At 34.1% G+C, this 22,057-nt stretch overlaps 2 protein-coding genes across 2 annotated transcripts; one reads left to right on the top strand and one right to left on the bottom strand.

Annotated features, from left to right (window-relative positions):
- The first annotated feature begins 753 nt into the window (after positions 1-753).
- On the top strand, positions 754-2,342 carry LOC112019803 (stem-specific protein TSJT1). Its single transcript, XM_024052343.2, has 4 exons — positions 754-1,070; positions 1,320-1,560; positions 1,655-1,775; positions 1,981-2,342. The coding sequence occupies exons 1-4, from the start codon at positions 862-864 to the stop codon at positions 2,169-2,171; spliced, it is 762 nt and encodes a 253-aa protein (XP_023908111.1). The 5' UTR covers positions 754-861; the 3' UTR covers positions 2,172-2,342.
- A 10,992-nt stretch (positions 2,343-13,334) lies between these two features.
- Positions 13,335-21,558, bottom strand: LOC112019819 (uncharacterized). The gene is made up of 12 exons (XM_024052363.2): positions 21,059-21,558; positions 20,887-20,971; positions 20,519-20,649; positions 20,293-20,395; positions 19,999-20,013; positions 19,061-19,206; positions 18,655-18,850; positions 18,156-18,230; positions 17,789-17,905; positions 15,787-15,831; positions 14,025-14,123; positions 13,335-13,697 (listed from the first exon to the last, which is right to left on the bottom strand). The coding sequence occupies exons 1-12, from the start codon at positions 21,373-21,375 to the stop codon at positions 13,677-13,679; spliced, it is 1,350 nt and encodes a 449-aa protein (XP_023908131.1). The 5' UTR covers positions 21,376-21,558; the 3' UTR covers positions 13,335-13,676.
- Between the last annotated feature and the right edge of the window lie 499 nt (positions 21,559-22,057).

The following is a 22,057-nucleotide window of genomic DNA, read 5'->3' as shown; positions in this document are numbered from 1 at the left end:
GAGACGAGAGAGAGAAGTCATCGACACAATGGTTTCGCTGACTCGGTATCACTGTCACCGTCACTTTTTAATTAATCGTTTTGGATAAGGAACATTAAGACAAACAAATCAGAGTCAAAAACCCCTGGCAACTAGTACTAGATTCTTCATTCTATTGCTATCTCCAGGGCAGGCTAGGCTATGACCACTGACCAGTAAGGATAGGATAGTATAAAATCCTAAACAAACCCAATCAATCTATAAATCTATCTCTAAATTTTAGGGAAAGATAAAAGTTCAGAGCAATTCACAATTCTTCTCTTATCTTTAAAACTAATTAATTTTAACATCTACCCATTGTACCGCGTACTATCTTTGGAAAATAAATTAACAGTCAAAATTAGTCCTTACTTTTTCGGTTAACTGTTCCATACCATAATAATAATAATTAACATGTTTTCTTGTAATTAAAAAAAAAATATTTTGGAAACATGTCTCAGCATTGTAATTGTTTATAGGACATTAATAATTAATTTTAAAAAATCAACAATACTGTTAACATAATAAATTTTGATCTTATTTATAAATATTTAAGATGACACATCGTGAAGAACAGTAAAATATCACTTTTATTAATTAATTAATAAAAAACTATTATAGGTTTGGTATCTTCCCAGCCTTGATCTAAGTGGTTTGGATAACGTTGCCACGCACGCTCGCTCTGTCTCTCTGACTATATATATAGAGTGTATGCACGACCAAGTTTTCTTCATCACTATATCTCTGGTAATCTATTACTACTTTCTAGTCTGTTTGCTGGTTATATTATATTTTTGGTTTAGATCTCTGTGTGTGTTTTGAAAAAAAAAAATAGTAAGAAAGATGTTGGGAATATTCAACAAAGAGTTGGTGCAACCTCCTCAGGAGCTGAATAGCTCGGCCTCATTGAATTCTTCTTTGAAGCCTAAGCTTCCAAAAGAGATTTTGAACCACTTCATTTCTCATTCAAGTAATGCCTTCTCAATCGGCTTTGGAGAAGCAATGTCTTTGGCATATATTCCACCAGAGAAAACATATTCCATTCATCAGAGGTACCCTCTCTATCATATTTGTGATATGTGTGTTTCTGTTAATGGATCATGCAGTTTTGGTCTATTGACTTCAAGGGCTTGTCTTTTTATTTCCACTTTCAACTTCTCATTTATGTGAGAATCAAACAGTGTCATTGAGCCACCAGACTCCATTTGTTAGATAAGCCTTTTTTGGGGAAAAAAAATTGTATAATACATATTGATTTTATTTGTGATTGATATAATAATTTAATTAATTGAATATTGCAGGTTGTTCTGTGGTATAGATGAAATATACTGCATTTTCCTGGGGAGCCTAAACAATCTAAGCAGCCTCATCAGGCAGTATGGCTTATCAAAGGGCACAAATGAGGCCATGTTTGTGATTGAGGCATATAGGACCCTCCGTGACAGGGGCCCATATCCTGCTGATCAAGTCCTCAAAGATTTGGATGGAAGCTTTGGATTTGTTGTCTATGATAACAAGGCCAGAACAGTCTTTGCTGCACTGGTAAAAATCTTCTACAAACTCTAAAAGGAAACATATGTAAAATTTTAGTTCTGAATTCATTTGCTTATGGTTTTTGTTAATTTGTTTTGTGCAGGGTGCAAATGAAGAAATTAGGCTCTTCTGGGGTATTGCAGCTGATGGTTCTGTGGTGATTTCTGACAACTTGGATGTTATAAAAGCAAGCTGTGCTAAATCATATGCACCATTCCCTACTGGTATGTAAAGGGTGTTTATTGTCACATTCAATATATTCATAGGTACATTCTAATTGATCTCAAAATTTCCATGGCCTCGAGAGTTTTTTAACACCCTAAAAGTATGATCGTGTGGCTATGATTTCTCTTTGAATTTCATTGCATAAATACTATATAATTGCATTGAAAGCAATCTAAAGCTAACGTTGGGTGAATGCAATTGCAGGGAGCATGTTCCATAGTCAGAATGGGTTGATGAGCTTTGAGCATCCAAAATTGAAAATGAAGGCAATGCCTAGGATTGATAGCGAGGGGGTCATGTGTGGGGCCAATTTTAAGGTTGATAACCAATCAAGGATCCACAGCATGCCACGTGTTGGAAGTGAAGCCAACTGGGCAACATGGGCCTCACATTAATTCCTGACTCAGATTCATAGACACAATAGTGTGAAATCTATATCCACCCAAACATTTGATTTGGTGTTGATTATTTCTGGTTTTTGTTGTACATTAGCCTCACTTATTGAGTTGAATTGACTTGCAATCCTTGTATATGAATAAAATGTTTTAAAGTTTATATGGGGCTAAGTGATTGGCAAAGTTCTCCGTCTCTTGTACTTTCTTACAAATTCCTACCAAAACGTCAACTGCAATCATCCTTTTAATGAAGTGAAAACATACTGCTGCTTCTAGTTTTAGATGTTGTGGATAAAGTATGCAGCAATGCTGCCTTCGTTTTAGCAGAACATGCTTGTAACTAGCCACCATTTCTCACACCAAATAACTCTTATCCAGAGAGAGAGATAGAGAGAGAGAGAGATAGAGAGAGAGGTATAATTATCATGCGGTAGCCACCATTTCTCACACCAATAAACTCTTATTCAAAGAGAGAGGGATAATTATCACGTGGTTAGTAACCCGATCATTTAACAGAGTTTATTTGATTACTACGCACTCTTGGTGTGATAGTTACTCATCGAATATAAATACTTGTGAGGCGTGGGGTTCTTGTGAGATATGGACAGCAAAAACTGAGATTCAAGTTTCTAAGAGGTGAAGTTTCACACACATATCAGCAGTCTTGCATATCCATGCAATATGCGGGAAAATTTAACAATTTTTTTTTTTGTTAAGTAAAAAGTGAGAATAGTAGTTCACACTTAGAAGTAATAGTTCCAAACTTATTTCACAATAATGTGATTACATTGTAATATATAGTATATATTCTCTAAGTAAAGAAGTCTATACTCTATATCTTGCTCTTTTGTATTTATATTTTTTTTTTTGCAAGAAAACATGTTGCATTTTACTTTCAATTATTATATATGTTAAGATATTTTGTAATACGGTTATAATATAATGAAACATGCATTAGAATCCAACACTATAAAAAATTGAGAATGTATAATTTTTATTAGAATATGAAAATGAATCTTGATGATTTCATATGAAAGCCAACATTATTTCAAAATTTTGGAGAAGTTAATTAGCATTCAAACTTTGTTTCCATTTTATCACATAGGAACTATTAAAAAAAGTTATAAAAATTTATATTTTGATAATATCTAAACTCATATATGAGAATCAACTATTACAAAAAATTTCTCCCCAAAACATATACTAATTTTTATTTTTCATTTTCACACAATTTAAAAAAATGTGAAAAAACTGAGGAAGCTAAATATATAGTTGATCTTAGTCAATCAATAACTAATATAGAAGAGGTAGTGGAAAGCAAACGTATTCATGATGTAATTGTGTATCATGACCATATTTGTTTTTGTATACCATGGAATCACCTCATTATGTTGTTCTATTGAGAAATTTATACATTTAATATTACTCTTGTTCTCAAAAAGACTTATGTAGTAGCTCTACAACTGTATCTTATTTTATCTCTCCTAGGTCTTTAGTTTTGACCAACTCATAGCATATAAGCTTCCTCAAAAAAAAAAAAAAAAAAAAAAAAACTCATAGCATATAAACTAATGATTATGAAAAAGAACCTGGCAAGATGAAATCAAACACAATTTCTAAATTTTAGCAAATCAGCCAAGAAAATACTAGAAGAAAAAAAAAAAAAAAAAAACTTTGAAGAAGAGTAGACTTGTTTGTGTTGCATCAAGCCTAAACAATTTTTTTTTTTTTTTTTAATTGTAGGTCCAATTCATATTATGGTGTACAATATGATAATAGTTGTTAAATACGTCCTAGTAAAAAGGAAGAGAAAAAGATCTCGAATTATAAATTATCATGTGTCACAATCAATGTAATAAACTATAAATTATACTGTAAGACAAATGCATTGTTGATTGTAGAATTGCCAAGGTAAGCATCCTAGTAGATGAATATATATGGGTTAGGTTTAAGTTACATTTGGTGTAACTCTAAACAATGTTATACTACTCAATAACTTGTTAATGAATTTATATTTTGAAAATTCCACCGCTGGATTACATGTTTTATATATTCTAAACATGCATGCTAATTTTCATATCAATCGGATGTTATTTACTATTCAATCTATAAACTCATCTTTTATGCATTATTTTAAATTACAAAAACTTGAATTTATACAATTGATAGATGACACGACTATTGAACTTTGATTACTTTGAAATTTCGCAAGCATGAAGAATATATAAAGATAATGTAATCTATAAGTCGATTTGTCAAAATTCATACCCAATTAAAAAAATTGATTGGTGTAATATTACAAATAATATTACACCAGGTGTAACTTGAATATATATATATATATATAGAGAGAGAGAGAGAGAGAGAGAGAGAGAGAGAGAGAGAGAGAGAGAGGTTCAAGTTTCACCTGGTGTAATTTCGCAAGAGTTACACCTTTTTGGAACCGTTGATTTCTATTAGATCTAACGGTAAATAACAAACTAATTGCCATGTTATCAAATTTCTAAAAATAAGTGATGTCAAAACATTATAAGTCATTAATGCCTTTATATATATATATATTTAAAAATTCATTAATCTCTCTCTCTCTCTCTCATTGGCCTAGGCTTGTTTGAGCTCACCTCCTCCTCCACTGACCCACTCAACTCATTAGAGCTACACCCTACACGTCAAATTTAGTTGGTTAAATTCAGAAGTATAATTTAGTTTTAGATATAAGTCTAACATTGAATAAGGCAAAAAATGTTAGAGTTTTTTTACGGGTTAGAGTCCTCTGTCACGTGACAATGAAATGAGGGCGTTCTTGTCTGAATGAAAATTTGATCAAAATTCAGAAAATCGAAGCTCAGTAATGGGTCAGTGTTAATTGTTATAATGATTTTTGATTTGCATTATTTTAGAAATAAGAGGCACACATGGGACATGGCACAACAACCTCATTATTTAGGATTAGAATATATGAAAGGCCATGGTGATCGATAGAAAATAGGGTGGAAGATAAAAAAGGACAAATTTCTCTATCAAAATACTCCATGAAAAATGTATTTTCCAGTAGTTTTAATTATGGCAGTTAGTAAATAAAGGGCGAGAGTACGTATGAGTAATTTTGGAAAGTTAAAATGAGGAAAATCATAGCAGCCATTACTAAATCATAGACATCTTTGATCTCTTTAAAATGGATCTTAGAGAAAATGAATAAAAGTTGCTTTAAGGCCACTGCGATTAGGTCTACCTCCTCGAGCTCTTTCTCATTCATGCCACAATATCACAACTGGCTTTGTATTCATCATTGAAGAGGGTGGCATTGAATTTGCAGTTTTTTTCCCTCTTCCTCTTAACCTTTGGATGACTTTAAATGTAATAAACAAGGAGAGAGAAAAAAAATGCTACTATTAATTATGCAAGATGAGGTTGAAAGAAGTGATTTTGAGCCATTAGATCTAATATAAATCAATGGTTATAAAAATGTGTAACTCTTGTAGAGTTATACTAGGTATAACTTGAACTCATTTCATATATATATATATATATATAAGAGAATTTGATTAGTAATATCTTGCTAAAAAGTGTGACTTATGTGAAAGTAAACAAAATTTTAATGATCAAAAAGTGAAATATTGTAAGAGAATTTGATTTAGTAATACCAACATAATCACCCAAAATGACAAGAAACAACTACTTCCAAAGAAAAATAGACTACCCAACAGCCATTTATCATTTATTGTCCTAAAGGAAAAAAAAAATTGTGGTAGTAATTCAGTGTTTAATAGCTTTGGTTCTTTGAGTGATGTTATTGAAATTGCTTTACTAATATGAAAGACTGCTGCTATTATCTTGACAATACTTATCAATCTTCTTATATTAACTTTCTCCATTCTAATTATTTCAAGAACTTCTCAAACTTGTAAAAAGCTTATTGCAAAGCATATATTAAAACAAACAAAAAGTCATGATTATTGAGAAATCAAAATGTATGTTTTGGTAATTGAAAAATGTATTTGTAATTGGTAAGTTGCATAGTTAATGTGGTGAAATATATATATATATATATAACTCATTAGATGAAAGCGATTTGTCTCTTATGAATAATTTAAGAGGAAAATAATACCCACTTTAAGGGGGAAAAAGGAAAAAAAAAATTGATGGAATACTTAAAAGAGCTAAAAGTAAATATTTAAAGTACATATTATAAGAATTACTATAATGGTAGAATTTATAGTATGTGTGGGTACCATAGGCATACTTCACAACGTCCTAGGCCTGCTAGGCATGCTTGGTATTCACCTAGGCATGCTTGGTAACCACCTAGGCCGTCCTCGGATGGCCTTGCAATGTCCTCGGCATGCTTTGCATTCACCTCGGCATGCTTTGGCATTCACCTCGGACGGTGTCCTAGGAGTCCCACATCAAAGGAAAACCCCCCCACTTGCTGCCTTATAAGCTTTGAAGCGAAGGAAGTAGTGTACCATCAGTTTATAGTTATTCGAATAACTAAACTGATAGTACACTACTTCCTTCGCTTCAAAGCTTATAAGACAGCAAATGGGGGGTTTTCCTTCGATGTGGGACTCTTAGAACACCGTCCGAGGTGAATGCCAAAGCATGCTGAGGTGAATGCAAAGCATGCCGAGGACGTTGCAAGGCCATCCAAGGACGGCCTAGGTGGTTGCCAAGCATGCTGATGAGAATCAACAAGCATTCAAGGATCCATTGCATGTTTTAGTTGGGCCTATTACTAAAGCAAGATCCAAGAAGATCAAAGAAGCACTTAATGGGTTTGTTCAAGAGATTTAGGCTGATTCTAACGAAGGACATCCCAAGCTTGGCCCAAAGGAAGATGAAGGCGTAATAAATTTAATCCAAGCTATTGAGGGCTGATCTGGCTTAATTGGGCATGATTTATGGTGTGGATTAATGGTTTATTGATTTTCCAGCTTCATATCAGTTAATAGATATTTTTCCTAGTCTGGAGCATCTAGTTTTGGACCAGATTTACCTTAATTTTAGGCTTTTATTATTTAGAACGTTTTTAGCTATTTTTCCTATTTTGGATCTGCTAATTTCAGACCAAATCAACTTTTATTTAGGGTTTTATTATTTAGTACGTTTTTTATATTTTCTATTTCCAGTCATGTCATATAAATAGCATGCACTCATTGTAATAGGGAGATTAGTGAATAAAAATTAGAAAAGGTGAGGCTTTGCTCTTCTTTTGGTTCTTCAAGAACTGTGAACTTATCAGGGATTCTTCCTTGTGGCGTTCAAACTTTATACCTTTGGTTCGTGATTCATTATAATCATTGGGTCAAGGTCTATTACTTATACCTTTGGTTCGCGTTTCGATTATAAACGTTGGGTCAAGGTTTCTATCAAAAAAACTGAATTTTTAGCTTTTTTGGGCAAGTATTCCAATATTTTTGTTGGGTCTCAAAGCGTGTCGATTGAGATTCGCATCACATGCCTAGGTGAATGTCAAACACGCCTAGCAGGCCTAGGATGTTGTGAAGCATGCCTATGGTACCCACAATATGCATTTAAGGATTTTTATTATAAAAGTACAAAAGAAAGGCCTAGTTTCTTTCATGTTTTATTTATCTATTATATTTTTATGTGATTTCTATAATAATTTTGTATATTAAAGAAGTATCATGGATTGAAGTGCAACATATCATAGAATTGAACTCAGAATAAGAGATAAGTTTAAGGGTTTTTTTTTTTTTGGAGAATGAGATAAGCTTAAGTTAACTAAGGAAATATGATTTAATTGTGTTGGATTGTTCAAAATCATTATAATTGTTTACACACACACACACACACACATATATTTGTTAGCATGGTTTGAATTAGGTTGCAGTCTTGCAGGATTTCTCAAGAATGAGATAACATTGAGATATATGCTTTGATTGAGAGAATTTTTTAATTCCAAAGTAATAGATTTTAGTATTACAATGGAAAACATAAAGCAATACTGCATGCATGTCCATAGTCATAAAATGGGTGCAATAGTTTAACATTGTAAGCATCCTAGAGTTGTTTCCTTAAAAATTGTAAATGGTAAGAATTTTTTTTTGAGAAAATAAATGGTAAGAACTAGAGATTAGATCTTTAAAAAAAGAAATTTGTTTGTCTGACTTACCAAATATTATTTACATCATAATTTGTCCAAAAAAAAAATTAATGAAAAAACAAATCATATACAAAGAAAAAGATGAACACTATATGGTCCATACCTATCGATCATAATATTTTGTTTCCTCTTCCAAGGTATCCTAAGAAATTAGAAATTAGCATCGATTTGGATGAGATTAGAAGACAATTAGCAAGAATTTATGTATTTAATATAAAAAATAACAAAACCATTTAGAAAAAATATATATATTTTTTAAATGGGAAGCAAATGATTATCTATTATATCAATAGAACACATTCCAATTCCTTAGACAAATAATTTTAATGGTTAAAATGCAGTTTTCTAAAGAAAAATTGTAAACATGAATACAAAGAAATAGATTGACAATTTGAAAATTGAAAAAAGAAACACAATATTTACAACCCCACAAAAGAAAATCCAACACAAACCATTAAAATGGTAGCACAAAAGCAAAGAAGTTCAGGGGAAGAAAAGGAAAAATTGACCGCAAAGGGGCTTTCTAATTCTAGTTGTAATTTGGTAACTTTTGGGGTGGAAAGAGAGCAATTCAAAAAAAAAAAAAAAAATATATATATATATATATATATATAATTAGTGGGTTTTAAATCTAAAGGGAGACAATTGAAGGTTTTTATGTGTGTGTGTGTGTGTGTGTGTGTGTGGGGTGTGTGAGAGAGAGAGAGAGAGAGAGAGAGAGAGAGAGAGAGAGAGAGAGAGAGAGAGAGAGAGAGAGAGAGAGAGAGAGATTGATTGCTAAATTTAAGGTAACTAGATGATGTCCCGCGCGATGCACGAATACTTTACAATTTTATTTGAAATCATTCTTATGTATATTAAGACTTATAATACTTATTTTATTATATAAGATTTATATTTGCCCATAATATTGTTGAGTACTTTAAAACTTGATTTTCTTAATTCATATTTTATTTTAAAAAAATGTATAACACTATAAGATTATAACATATTATAATATTAATTGTTAAAAGTAGCTTTTATTTTTTAAACTGATTAAATGATTTTGAAATCTATCAATCAAAATTTAAGTATAAAATACTTTTATATCTTAAAATTACATAAGCTGAGCAATCTTCCAAAACACTTCCTTAATCACTATATATTCTTACAACCAAATATGGAGATCTCAATCTCAAACACCCAATTCATTATCTCAATGTAATTGAGGAAGTCATATGTAAGTTTTAACCTAAAGAGAACGTGATTAAACAATGAGAAATTGGCTAAAAACACATCAATTTATTAAAATTTAATTATTTATAGTTGGGGTTTCGTATCCTTTTAAAAAAAGGGAAAACACTAAGAAATCATCATTGATTTTTATTTTTATCACTATGACTTACACCGCCCAAAATAGTAGTAAAAAAATCTATGAATAAACCTACAAATTATGAGTTCTAAAACAAAATAAAAAATAGCTAACTTCATAAATAATCAATTAGAATGTTTTTTTTTTTTTTTTTAATATTATTTTTCTTTAATTTTAAAATAAATACATTTATAACTTTCCTAAACCAAAATTCTAAACACCCAAAGACTCAAAGCAGATCACAACCTTCGTAAAATCCACAACATTCGACTTCAACATCAAAATCTTAAGCCACCGTCATTGAATAAAAAAATGCAAAACACCTTCCTTAATCATAGCCTAGTCATACGGGTTAGGGTCAAATGGTGCAACAATGTTGGAAACTTGGAGTTATGTAAGTGTCGTTTAAAGGTTGAAGGCAAATAACATCATTTTTGGTTGAAGTGTATTTGAGATGGAATGGAATGAAGGGTGAATGAAAATGTAAAGAGTTGTGTGTGTGTGTGTGTGTGAGAGAGAGAGAGAGGAAAAGTCTTGAAATATTGAACGAAATGAAACAAATAGTAGTCTTGAAATATTGAATAAAAGGAAACAAAAAGTAGTCTTGAAACATTGAACTAAAAGAAATAAAAAGTCCATATTTTTAAATTTGTTCTTATCTCTAATGTAGTTTAAGAGTATTTCAATTTTCTTCATAAGGTGCGTCACATGACAGGACCTCATACTCTCTTGCATGAGGTCTCTACTTATATATATATATATATATATATATTGATTGACTTGGATTCAATGGGAAGGTCATTGATAAGAGAAACATGAGTTTTTGTTTGATGGGAAAACAATGAGTTGAGAGAGAGAAAAGATGATTGATTATAGAGATTAGAGAATGTGTGATGTGGAAACCCCAAATATATATATATATATATATAAAGTGACAAGGAAATGATGTGACTCAACTGAAGTGTGATAATAATAAATACTACGCATTAACTTTTATATATATATAACATATATATATATGTATGCACGTATGTGTATATAGTATGTGTGTATGTATGACTTTTTTTTGAGAAAATTTTTATTGAACTTTTATTAAGACGCTGGTAAATCAGTTAACAAAACATGAAAAATATTCGGAGGAATAGATTCCATCCAGACTATAAAAGGAAAAGAAGGTCTAGCCTAATAGAACGAGAGAATGACCAACTCCTGAGGGGGTTTACATAGGACAGCATGTCTTTTACTAAGTGACCTAAGCAGGAGTGCAACATATCACCGTTTCGAAGAGAATTGATGACCAACTCAGAATCTCCTTCAAAAATGGATTCAATGAGACCAACTTCATGGACAAACATGACAGCACGCCTAGCAGTTAACAATTCCACAGTTTCTACCGATGCTGGATTTGCAATATTTGGGATAGGGAAGCCATTACCTCACCCGTGTAACTCTGAACCACCACCCCAATACCTGCTTCTCCAGAATCCTCAAAAACAGCCCCATCAAAGTTGGTTTTGTAGGGAATGCCACTTTATTTTAGCACGTCGAGGTCCCTTGGGTGGTCTCTAGTGTGTATTCCTGTAGGTTTTGAGATATTGGCAAGCTTCTTCAGCAATTCTTTCTAGTGGTAGTGCAGCTTCATTGAGGTGAACCTTATTTCTCCTACACCATAGAGACCAGGCAGTAGTAGCAAAAATGTCAAACAGATGTGGTCTTATATGGATCAAAGTTACTGAATCACCAAAGGAAGCGCGGGCAGATTGTGACCTGTCAACCCAGCTAAAATTTTTGTTCCACAATGACTGGATTGTTTCACCCTCCCACAAGGCATGGAGGGTAGACTTGGGTTTTTTGGCGGAGTTGGCAAATATCATTATCTAGAATTTTTCTCTTCACTAGATTCATTTTTGTAGGAAGAGCATTTGAGCAAGCTGATCTCCATTCAAAATGCTTGATCTTCCCTGGAACATGCATTTTCCAGATACCCTTCCAGAAAGAGTGGACTGCTTCAGAATTTGCAGCACTTCTGGCATCCTCACAGAGTAGCTTATAACCCGATTTCACTGTATAGCCAACCATGCCTATCTAGAGGCCAACACAGAAAATCATTTTGGGGGAAAGAGCATAGAGGAATAGCTTTAATCTGTTGAGCTTCAAAAGGCAGAAAAAATGGAATCAATTAAGTGCGAATCCCACTACTTTGAGTACGGATCGATAAGATGGGAAACAGAGACCAAGTTTGAAATACCAGGATTTGGGGATAGCTCACGGCCACTACCTTCTCCAAGTAGCCATTTATCCTCAAAGATCTGAATATCACACCCATTCCCCGCACGTCATTTTGCACCTTGAGAGTTGAGAGATCACTTTTCGAGTCTTTAGAATGCTTTTCCAAAAAATTGTAGCCAGAAGAAAAAATTCTAAAAAAAAATCGAACATTAAGTAAATAAACTGCACAAACCGAAAATAAACTCTTTCAAATTGTGACTTATGAGACTGATCAAAATTCAAGCGCCAAAAGTTCTCTCTCATCTTTAATTATTTGTTATAAAATTAAGGATATCTTAATGATTGACATGGAACTTCCTCCCAGGTATTTAAGGGGAAAATTTCCTTGCCATTCGCCCATTTGCACTCAGGACTGGCAAGGAACTCATTTTACACAACAACCAACTTTTAAATGAAATCAGATGAATTAAATTGATTGGTCAAAGGCCAAGAAAAGAACAGCTTCACTGCAGACATGATTATATGATGCAACAGTAGTATTATGACCATTGAGAAGGATCGTTAGCTAACCTTTCCAACTTCATTACTTCATCAATATATTATTCACTTGACAAATAAGTTTTTGATAAATAATAGATTTTATTAGATACACTGTAGCGTGACATTTGAGTGAGTAGGCTGTGAACCATCTTTTAATTAGGAGTGTTCACGAGTTGGTCTGAGTCGGGTTTGTGTCTAACTTGCATCAAACTTGATCTCGTCAGGTGGTGGAGAACCAAACCTGCTGTTGACGAGTTAGGGAGGTTGGATTGGATGCTCTTCAGTTTTGCGCAAAACAGGTAATGACAGAGAGGAGCAACGATCGAAATCTCACTAGATCTGGAGAGATCTCATTAGAATTTAAGGAAACTTATGGTCAGATTGAACTGAGTTGGATCTTGGAGACCCACCACTCAACCTACCGATGTCAGTCTTTAAAGGCAAAACCCCGCTATTGACTGCCAGAGTAGTCAGATCAGGCAGCGGACAAATTGAGTCCAGTCAGATGGGTCAAGTGGCCTAGATAGCCCTACTTTTAATACATTGTGTCGTGGCATTTGAACAATAGAGTTATGTATTTAGGTTCCTTGATCTATCATGGGGATGAAGAAATGAGGGAGTTAATTATTCTTCAAAAATATGGAGTCTTGTTCAATTATGTTTATTGTGGACTAAATGTTTTTTTTTTGGAGAGGGGGGGTGGGGGGTAGGAATGCACGAGGACTCAATTGCTAGCAATCTTCAAAAGTTCCTTGTCTGAGTAGTGTTATGCAATGGATCTTATGGATAGTAATTATTCATAAAATCATTACATATGTAGCCTCTTTAGGCTCCTTCATGTCATTTGTGCATGGAGTAGTCTCTATTCAATAAAATTATATTATCTATAAAAAAAAAAATTGATACACCTGACAAATAAGTTTAGAAAGTTCTTTGCTTCTTCACAACTGGAAAATATGAAAACATTTTATTTTTCTTATCAACCTTACAACTTTGTTTTTTGTTTTGGGAAAGTAATTGCACTACAAAGTACATTGCTGAGGATGGAAAGATTCATATGAAAGCACGGCAGCAAGTCATACCAGCCTGGGAAGGGTAGACATCAACAGTAATTGAGCTTCACAAACTTGGCTGGCTTGTCAAGACCTGCTTGATCTATTTGAAGCCCATAGATGATACAAACCATCACTTCATCTGGTCAAATGGATTAATCCCCACCAGAAGATGACGAAAAAATCAGGCGAAACTGGCCAATAAATTAGTCCAAATCCACGAAAATCTGCAACATGTCCAAATTACAGATTGGAATGGAATTTCAACAGTTCAGACGGCAACAAAGTTGAATATATATTTAAACCAAAACCAACAATCAAGTAGATTCACTAAATTAAAGAATTCAAAGAGGATGCGAAGTCCAACTGCTTAAGCTTTTAGTTCAGCTGAACTCCCTGGAATTAATCAGTTTTGAGTCATTTAAGCAACCAGTTTACGCTCCAACAATAGACATTATTGCCAGATCAACCTAGGCCAAAATGGCTTTTTGTAACAATAGCATGCATTCTAGCTCCAAACTGTCTTGAAAATAGCAAAAATATAGTTGACCAACCTCCAAGTCTGGCGAAGGGTTATAAGATTTCTTCTCTCTTGTGTCGAACACTGTAATGCCGGTGATTCTCTGAATTCCAAGTTTAGTAGCAATGAGGTCCTGCATTAAAAAGAGGCAGCTTTAAGGAATTATACTAGAGATAAAATAAATTACGTAGCAGAAGTATTTTCAGTATAACATCCTTCCTAATTGTCAGAGAGATAAAATAATGGCTTGAAATGGCCATTCAGTTATGTAACGTTAAGCCATATCAACTCCTGGCCATCTCACCAATTCATTAGGGTAAAAGTAGAAAACTCAGATGGCACATGCAATGGTAATCTACTCCCTCTTCTCTTCCAAAAAAATAAAATAAAAATGCAGCTAAAACTGTAGTAAAACAATGTTTTGTTTGACATACAAATACCCCATTAAAAGTACTATGTGGGCTGTACAGCTCTTCCAACTATTGTGGGCCCACTTTTAGTATTTACAGGTCCAAAAGGCCCAAAGTTTAGGTATATTTACATTTGTGAACCTCAAAGAATGTCAGGAGACTCAGGACTGTGACACCTACTATCATGCATGATGGCATGAGAAACTATTTATTCCTTTGTATTCCTGTCAAGTGTTAAGTAAACTCTGATTGGGAGCAGATCCATAGGGAGCCAATGAAGAAGAGGGGGAAAAAGTTTAGGACTGTGAATAATCATTGTATAAATTGCTTTTCCCAAATTGGCTTGGAGGAAGTTCCTCCAACCCCTCTGACTCAAGTGAACATCCATGTATATTCTTAATCACATGACCTTTTTTATAGTCAAGACTTGTTTAAATGATTTATTAGTCATGAAATTAAAATCATGGATGGTCTTATGAACTGTCACCTAATGGTTTGAATGAGATTTCTCCAACTTGGTTTTGGAAAAAGCCTTTGTCCACAGTCATTGTAGAAATTTTTTTTTTGGGTTTTGATAAGTCGTCACTGTGGAAAACTGAAAAAGGTTTTTACTTGATATGAGGAAGGAGTAAAGAAGCTAACAAAATAGTTGTCTATGCTAAATACAGTAACTTGATTGACCATTTGATAGGTTAGTAGTTAGTACTAGAAGGATCAAAATATAATAAAAGTCAGGTGAATCGAAAAATCTCTAATCTCTAGTCTCTGCAAGCCTAGATGGCTCCACATACAATATTTTACACAACTGCACACAACTATTTTACATTAAAAATAAAGGTAGACACAAATTTAAACCGAGGCATATGTTGGAGCCGTATTTCAAAACTAAAGTGGCAATAAGTTTTGGGTCATGTGCTTTTTATTTTTATTTTTAATTAACCGATAGCCTCCGCTATTGATATGGCTAGAATATTACAATTGTACTTTATAAATTAAGATATTATTATTTTTTTTAAAGATAAGTAAATAGTAAGTTGCGGCTCATGTATTTTTCTTTTGATTAACTGATAGCCTCCGCTATTGATGCGGCTAATATTACAGTTTTATTATGTAGGTGCTTTATAAATTAAGACATTATTATTTTTAAGATAACTAAATAGTGGGAAGAGGGAGCTGGGAGGTGGGGCTTGAACTACATACATTAAGCACCAAATACAATGACATTACCATTGGGTTATCACTTGAATATACGTTAATTTTTAAACAAATAATAAAAAATGGTTCCTAAATTTAAATGAAAGTAGACACAAATTTAAACTGTAGCATATGTTGAAGCCGTATTTCAAAACTAAAGTGGCAATAAGTTGGGGCTCAATTTCTCCTTACCAGATGGAAGTCTGTGAAACTAAATGCTGCAACCTGCGGTAAATCCTGTAAAACATTTATCAAATCCATAAAATCAGTGCCACAGACAATAAGGATTAGGGTTTAAGATGATGCAAGAGTTAGTGTGACTCTGACTTTTTGAACAATTTTTCATCAAGTGAAATCCCTGTAATTTACTCAATTAATGTTCAAAACCTAAAATGTTTCAAGGCCTACAATAACTTCCAGGTGACAGGTCTGTACCCAATTTTAAAAAGTGAAATGACTTTGCAAGCAAAATAAGCAACTATATACCTACTCATTTGCGTACTATGATGAGTGTTTCCCAATAGAGAGAAAATTTGGAATCCTATCTTGGAGAAAATTGAGCATAAGTTGGCCGGATGGAAGAAGATGTATTTGTCAAAAGGTGGAAGAGTGACGTTGCTTAAGAGCACATTATCTAGTCTTCCCACTTATTATTTATCTCTTTTTACCATCCCTATGCATGTGGCCAATAATATTGAGAGGTTGCAAAGGGATTTCTTGTGGGGGATTCCAAGACACATTTGGTGGGATGGGACAAGGTGTGTGCACCTTTGGAAAATGGTGGGTTAGGAGTAAGGAAATTAACTACTTTTAATAAAGCCTTACTTTATGGCGGTTTGGGATTGAGGAGACAAGGCTTTGGAGAAGGGTTGTAACTCTAAAGTTTGGGGAAGAATGGGGGGATGGACCTCCAAGCTAGATAGAGGGGTACATGGGTGTGGCTTATGGAGAAGTATCCGAATGGGTTGGGAGGTTTTTAGCAAAAATATTCGGTTTGAGGTAGGACTGGGGGATAGAGTTATGCTTTGGACAAATCAATGGTATGGGGATTCTCCACTTCAATTGACTTTTCCGAGTGTGTATGGGATTGCTTCCAATAAAGGGACATCGGTGGCCTCTTCTCTTTGGTTGGGGATAGAGGAACGAAGAAGCTGGGATGTTCGTTTTATTCAAAGAGCAAATGATTAGGAAATGGGTGGTGTGGATGAATTCCTCCATACTTTGGGTTCAAATTTACCTCCCACTGAGAAAGAAGATCGTATTCGATGGAAGTTGACAAATAATGGGGATTTTTATATCCGATTGTTTTATAATAACTTGTACTTTTCATTTTTTCTCATTAATAATAGTTCTCTAATTACCTATCAAAAAAAATAATAAGTTAAGAAGTCCCTTGCCCATTATCTTTCCTTGGAAAGGTGTTTGGAAGGTTAAGGCTCCTCGGCATGTTTCTTTCTTTGTATGAACTGTTGTATGGAATAAGATCCTTACAGGTGACAATTTGAGGGGTAGAGGGATGGATTTTGTTGACTGGTGCATTATGTGCCGTTGTAATGGGGAGACGGTGGATCATTTGCTACTTCATTATGGTAAGGCTTACCAGTTGTGGAGTTTGGTTTTTAGATCTTTTGGGATTTCATGAGTCTTGCCAAGATCAGTTGCAAATACTCTCTTTGGTTGGTGGAGTTGGCTTGGAAAGCATTCGTCTAGCATTTGGAATTTAGCTCCATTGTACTTAATGTGGTGTCTTTGGAAGGAGCGAAATTGGAGGACGTTTGAGGACATGGAAAGTTCGGATGACCAGCTATTGGCTTCTTTCAGTGGCTCTTTGTTTGACTGGTCTAGGGTTTGGGGACTCACCACTAGCGACTTCCTCCCTATGTTCCTTAGCTCTCTCCTTTGTAATTAGTATCTTTTCCTTAATTTTTTTCTCTTTTTATCTTCTCTCTTTGTATTTTTTTCTCTGCCTTATGACTTTCTGCATAAGGTAGTGTTCTTGAATATATATCTTTATTACTTATCAAAAAAAAAAAAAAAAAAAAAGAATGGTAAATCATTAATTGAGCAATGAGCCTACCACCGGTCCATGTAAAATGTCTTTAAAAAACATAATAATGTTAAACACTTTAGACATGTATCCATGGTTTTACATTTTTTTTTTAAAAAAAAAAAAGGAAAAAGAAGGAAGAATTACCATGGTTTGGAGACCATTAATCATTACAACCTTCTCCTCATGCAAACCATCGTACAACAATGAAACTTCAAAGGGCCCCAATTCTCTATCTGTCTGGTTTGTAAGCTTCAAGTGTAGCTGTAGGGAAAGCAATTAATTGCTCAGTTTCCTAAGAATTTAGTTATTTAACAGGTACCAAAATATTCAGGACAAATATTTGAAGAACAAGGAAAATGACAAACTTTAAGATGGACATTCATTTCTAATGGACACTACAATGAATGAAAATTTTCTATTGGCGTAGTTATATTTTTAAAATCCTGTCAGCTTAACTGCACTTCTCTAGTTCATAACAGACAGAAAAAGGGCATCAAATGACTATAATTACCGAAAAGGATCTTTCCAAGTTGATCACAGAAGGAACCTCCAAAACATGTAACTCAATGTCACTGCGTGTGATTGGCTACAAAAGAAACACTCCACAAATAAGTGAAACAGCCTAAGAAACTAACAAAGTAACAAATTAGCATGCACTCAATCATAAATTCCTAATCAGACTTCCAATAGAAAAAAAAATTCCAATAAAAATTTGAAAAGTAACTTCTTTTAGAATAGAAAGAACAGTTGGAAATAGGGACAAAAAAAAAAAAAAAAAAAAAAAACAAATAGCAGACATTTTTCTTATTGGTAATTACACAAGCTCCTGAAGAGTCTTGACTCTGAACCCACAACTTGAGCCCGCACCTTGCTCTTGCAGGGGAAGGAGATTCCATTTGAGCTAGAGCTCATTGGCACAAATACTGGAAAATATTCCTATTGCTCTATGTTCCAGGGAATGTATCCATATAAATTAAAATGCTTACTGATATTGAAGAATGAACACTTACAGTGCCCAGAATCTGCTGTGTCTGTAGGCGACCAGGTTCACCCAAATTTGTACGCCATGTTATCTGAAGTTTACCAAGAATATTACTTCCCTCAACTTTCATTTGTGTAGAACCATGTGATGACAATTTTAATTGATAAAGATAGTTGTGAATTCCTCCGCCAGATCTGATAAGGATTGGTGACTTAAATGTATCCCTAAAAGTTTAAATTAACATATGATCAATAATTAAGAAATAGAAGGTGATAAAATAAGTTAAGATAATTAAAAAAAATTACATAACACCCCCCCCCCCCCCCCCAAAAAAAAGGGGCAAGAAAAAAAAATGTATGGCAAAAAATTTGTTACAAAAATTAAGCAAGGCATATCAATTGTTGAAACTCTGAAATAGTAAATATGCCACACACCTAGTCTGGGAATTGCTGTGTGATTGGTGCTCATTGGCTTGTAATATTGTTGCACTCCAATGCTGAGCAGGCTCAAAGTCAACTTGGTCCATAAAAAGGTTTGATTTTGTATGATTTTCAATGCAAGCTTCCAAATATGTAGTTTCCTGAGATAGAAGATGGTGCTATCATAGGGAGGCTAAAAAGACCCCAAAAAAAAACCCCAAATGAATTTTATTTATAAACTTGAGAACTTGTGATAAGGCATAAAAAAATGTCATATGATGAGATATTATTACTTAAGGAGTGAAGAAAGTAGAATTCCAATATCACCATAAAAAAGTCAGAAATGAGAAGAACTGGTTAGTTTCAAGCAGCATCTACACTGTGTACTTTGTACTAACTTAGGCGTAATACAACGTATTTAACCACCTCATTTCCAATATGGATTTTTAATGTATGCAATTTTTTACTGATATCTATAAAATTTTTGGAGGGGGCCTTATGGTGCTGTGCATTTGATCAGCATTTACAGAACCAGACACACACACACACACACACACACAGAGTATTTGCAGAAGCTTCCACTCATCACTTGATTCATTTAAATAGCTTTGTTCATGAGAGAGAGAGAGAGTAGGGTAGGGGAGGGAGGAGGAGGAGGAAGAAGAAGAAGAAGAAGAACCCACCTCACTTTAATAGTATCAAAGAAGAAATAAGTTTTAAAAATAATAAAATAAAATAACATACAAAAGTGACAAGATTGCTGTGACCAAACAGTAACTTGGTGGAGCTGATGCCATTTACCCCAATTGGTTTGGAAATAAATTAACCTACATGGTATATGACAGTGGATATATATAAAAAGCAATCCTACGTCAGTTTTGCAACATCTAATAAGACTTGCAGGAAGATCTCTTAAACTTACAATGAATGAATACAGTCAAACCTCAACATACCTTGACAACTCGAACCTGCAAAAGAGAAATTAGCAAATATTAAAATTTGCAAAACAATATTATAATGTAACTCAGCCAAAACAAAAATAAAAATAACATACCAGGAAGCAACCAATGCCCCTGGTATTAACTACGTGTTGTTATCATATTGAAAAGATTTTATCTGCACCTATAAACTGTGTCATTCATGTTCAGATTTCTTCACCTGGGATTTGGAGGTTTCCCACTTTATGGACAAAACAATATAAAAACCCAACATTTTTTATTGGACTTTACAAGGCGTGCGGATGATACCTTTGTCCTAACTGAAAGTGGATTGGCGACCATGAACTTAAAAAACTGTGGAAGATATTTACGCTCACCCTCGCCATCATTGTACAATGCAGTGCAGACCAGCCTAAACATTGCGAGACAAACATATATCATAAATCAATTATGAGAACTAAATAAAATTGTGCCAGAATCTGAATCAACATATACATATATACACACTAAATAGGGGTGAGATATGATAATTTACGTGTGAGGTCCGAGTTCCTTCACATCATGTTCAACAATGAAATCATAACGCCCTCCAGCACGTATCGATTCAACAGGCGATTTTGAGGTATCCAAAAGCAATAACCTCTGCCTCTCCGTTTGAATTTCAGCCTGAAATCAACAACATTGCGTAATCACTGAACAACTCTTTTAAGTTGTAGTGATACCAAAATAGATACACCACTGCTCAATAGCTTGCAAACAATTAATTAATTAATTTTGAAATATCGGGAACATTTCTAAAGAAGACTCGGTAAAACCTACGGATAACTGACCCACCCACTAGAAGTAGAAGTAGAAGAAGCGATTATTAAAAATCAATAATCTATTGAAATGGGAAAAAGAAACCTTGATTATAACATCCTTAACTTCGAAGTTGGAGCTGTTGTTAATGCTAATATAGCTACAAAATGTCTCTCCCAAGTATATCGCCCTGTTCAAATTAAATTTCTTCAAATCAAAAATCAAAAACCAAGAATTCGCAATTACCCAATTGAGAGAGAGAGAGAGAGAGACCCACCCAAAGGACTGGGGGAGAACGAGCAGGGAAGAGAGGCCCATGGGGTCGGAGGAGTCGTGGAGGAGGAATCTAGTGCGGTAACTGAGATCTGATGAGTCGCTGGGATTGGCCACGTGGCGGTCCAGGAGTGGAGTTAGATTGGAGGCGGCGATAGGGTCGTCGAAGATGTCCTCGCCGGCGATTAGATCGGAGAGGTCAAGGCGGAGCGGAGGGTCGACGTGGAAGGAGGGCTTGCATAACCTCATCACCCGGAAGGCCAGCGAGTGCGAGCCCTGTGATTGTGACTGTGACTGTGCCTGTGAACCTGTGCTGCTCATCTCTCCAATTCTCTCTCTCTCTCTCTCTTTCAATCAACTATGAATTCCCAGCCTCAGTTTCTGTGGAACGTCTTTTCTTCGTTTTCTTCTAAAACTAAAAAACGACTCTTTTCTTATTTATGTTTCCCCCGTGCGATGTACGGAAGACTTGAACAAAAGTTTTAAATTTTCATCTTGCAAGCTATGATCGCTTGGAAATAAAAGTTACAATTGTGGCTGGTTGTGTTTAGTTTATGTAAAATATATTCTGGAAAATAAGTATTTTTCAGAAATGTTATTTTTGAAAAAAGAAAATGTATTCAGCTATTTAGCTATCTCAGAATTTGTTTTACAAAAAATAAATTCCGGTGTTTGGTTCGTTTAAACATTTTACGGAAAATGCTTTTCGTTTTACGGAAAATCAATTCTCATGTTTTGTTTGGTCAAACATTTTACGAAAAATGGAATTCGTTTTTTAAGGAAAATCAATTCTCATATTTGGTTTGTGAATCATTTTACGAAAAATATGAAATGCCTTACAAATTCAAGTACCTGTATTACCTAGACAAACCTGTAACAGTACAAAACTAATTATCCACTTCAACATCAAAAATAATCATCCAAATTCAAGCACATGCATTGCCTAGACATATCTGTAACAGTACAAAAATAATCATCCACTTCAACATCAAAAATAATCATT

Source organism: Quercus suber, unplaced genomic scaffold (genome assembly GCF_002906115.3).
Source record: "Quercus suber isolate HL8 unplaced genomic scaffold, Cork oak 2.0 scaffold_403, whole genome shotgun sequence".
NCBI classification, from domain to species: Eukaryota; Viridiplantae; Streptophyta; class Magnoliopsida; order Fagales; family Fagaceae; genus Quercus; species Quercus suber.
Note: the sequence above shows the minus strand (reverse complement) of the source record. Positions and strands in the feature narration are given on the sequence as shown.

Excerpts from the sequence above, each read along its gene's own strand:
- LOC112019803 (XM_024052343.2), top strand. The coding sequence starts at position 862 with ATGTTGGGAATATTCAACAAAGAGTTGGTGCAACCTCCTCAGGAGCTG. Across the intron at positions 1,561-1,654 it reads GAACAGTCTTTGCTGCACTG|GGTGCAAATGAAGAAATTAG; the intron begins GTAAAAATCTTC and ends TGTTTTGTGCAG. Across the intron at positions 1,776-1,980 it reads ATATGCACCATTCCCTACTG|GGAGCATGTTCCATAGTCAG; the intron begins GTATGTAAAGGG and ends ATGCAATTGCAG.
- LOC112019819 (XM_024052363.2), bottom strand. The coding sequence starts at position 21,375 with ATGAGCAGCACAGGTTCACAGGCACAGTCACAGTCACAATCACAGGGC. Across the intron at positions 17,906-18,155 it reads ACTTGGAAAGATCCTTTTCG|CTACACTTGAAGCTTACAAA; the intron begins GTAATTATAGTC and ends CTTTCCCTACAG. Across the intron at positions 13,698-14,024 it reads ACCCTTCGCCAGACTTGGAG|ATTTTCGTGGATTTGGACTA; the intron begins GTTGGTCAACTA and ends GACATGTTGCAG.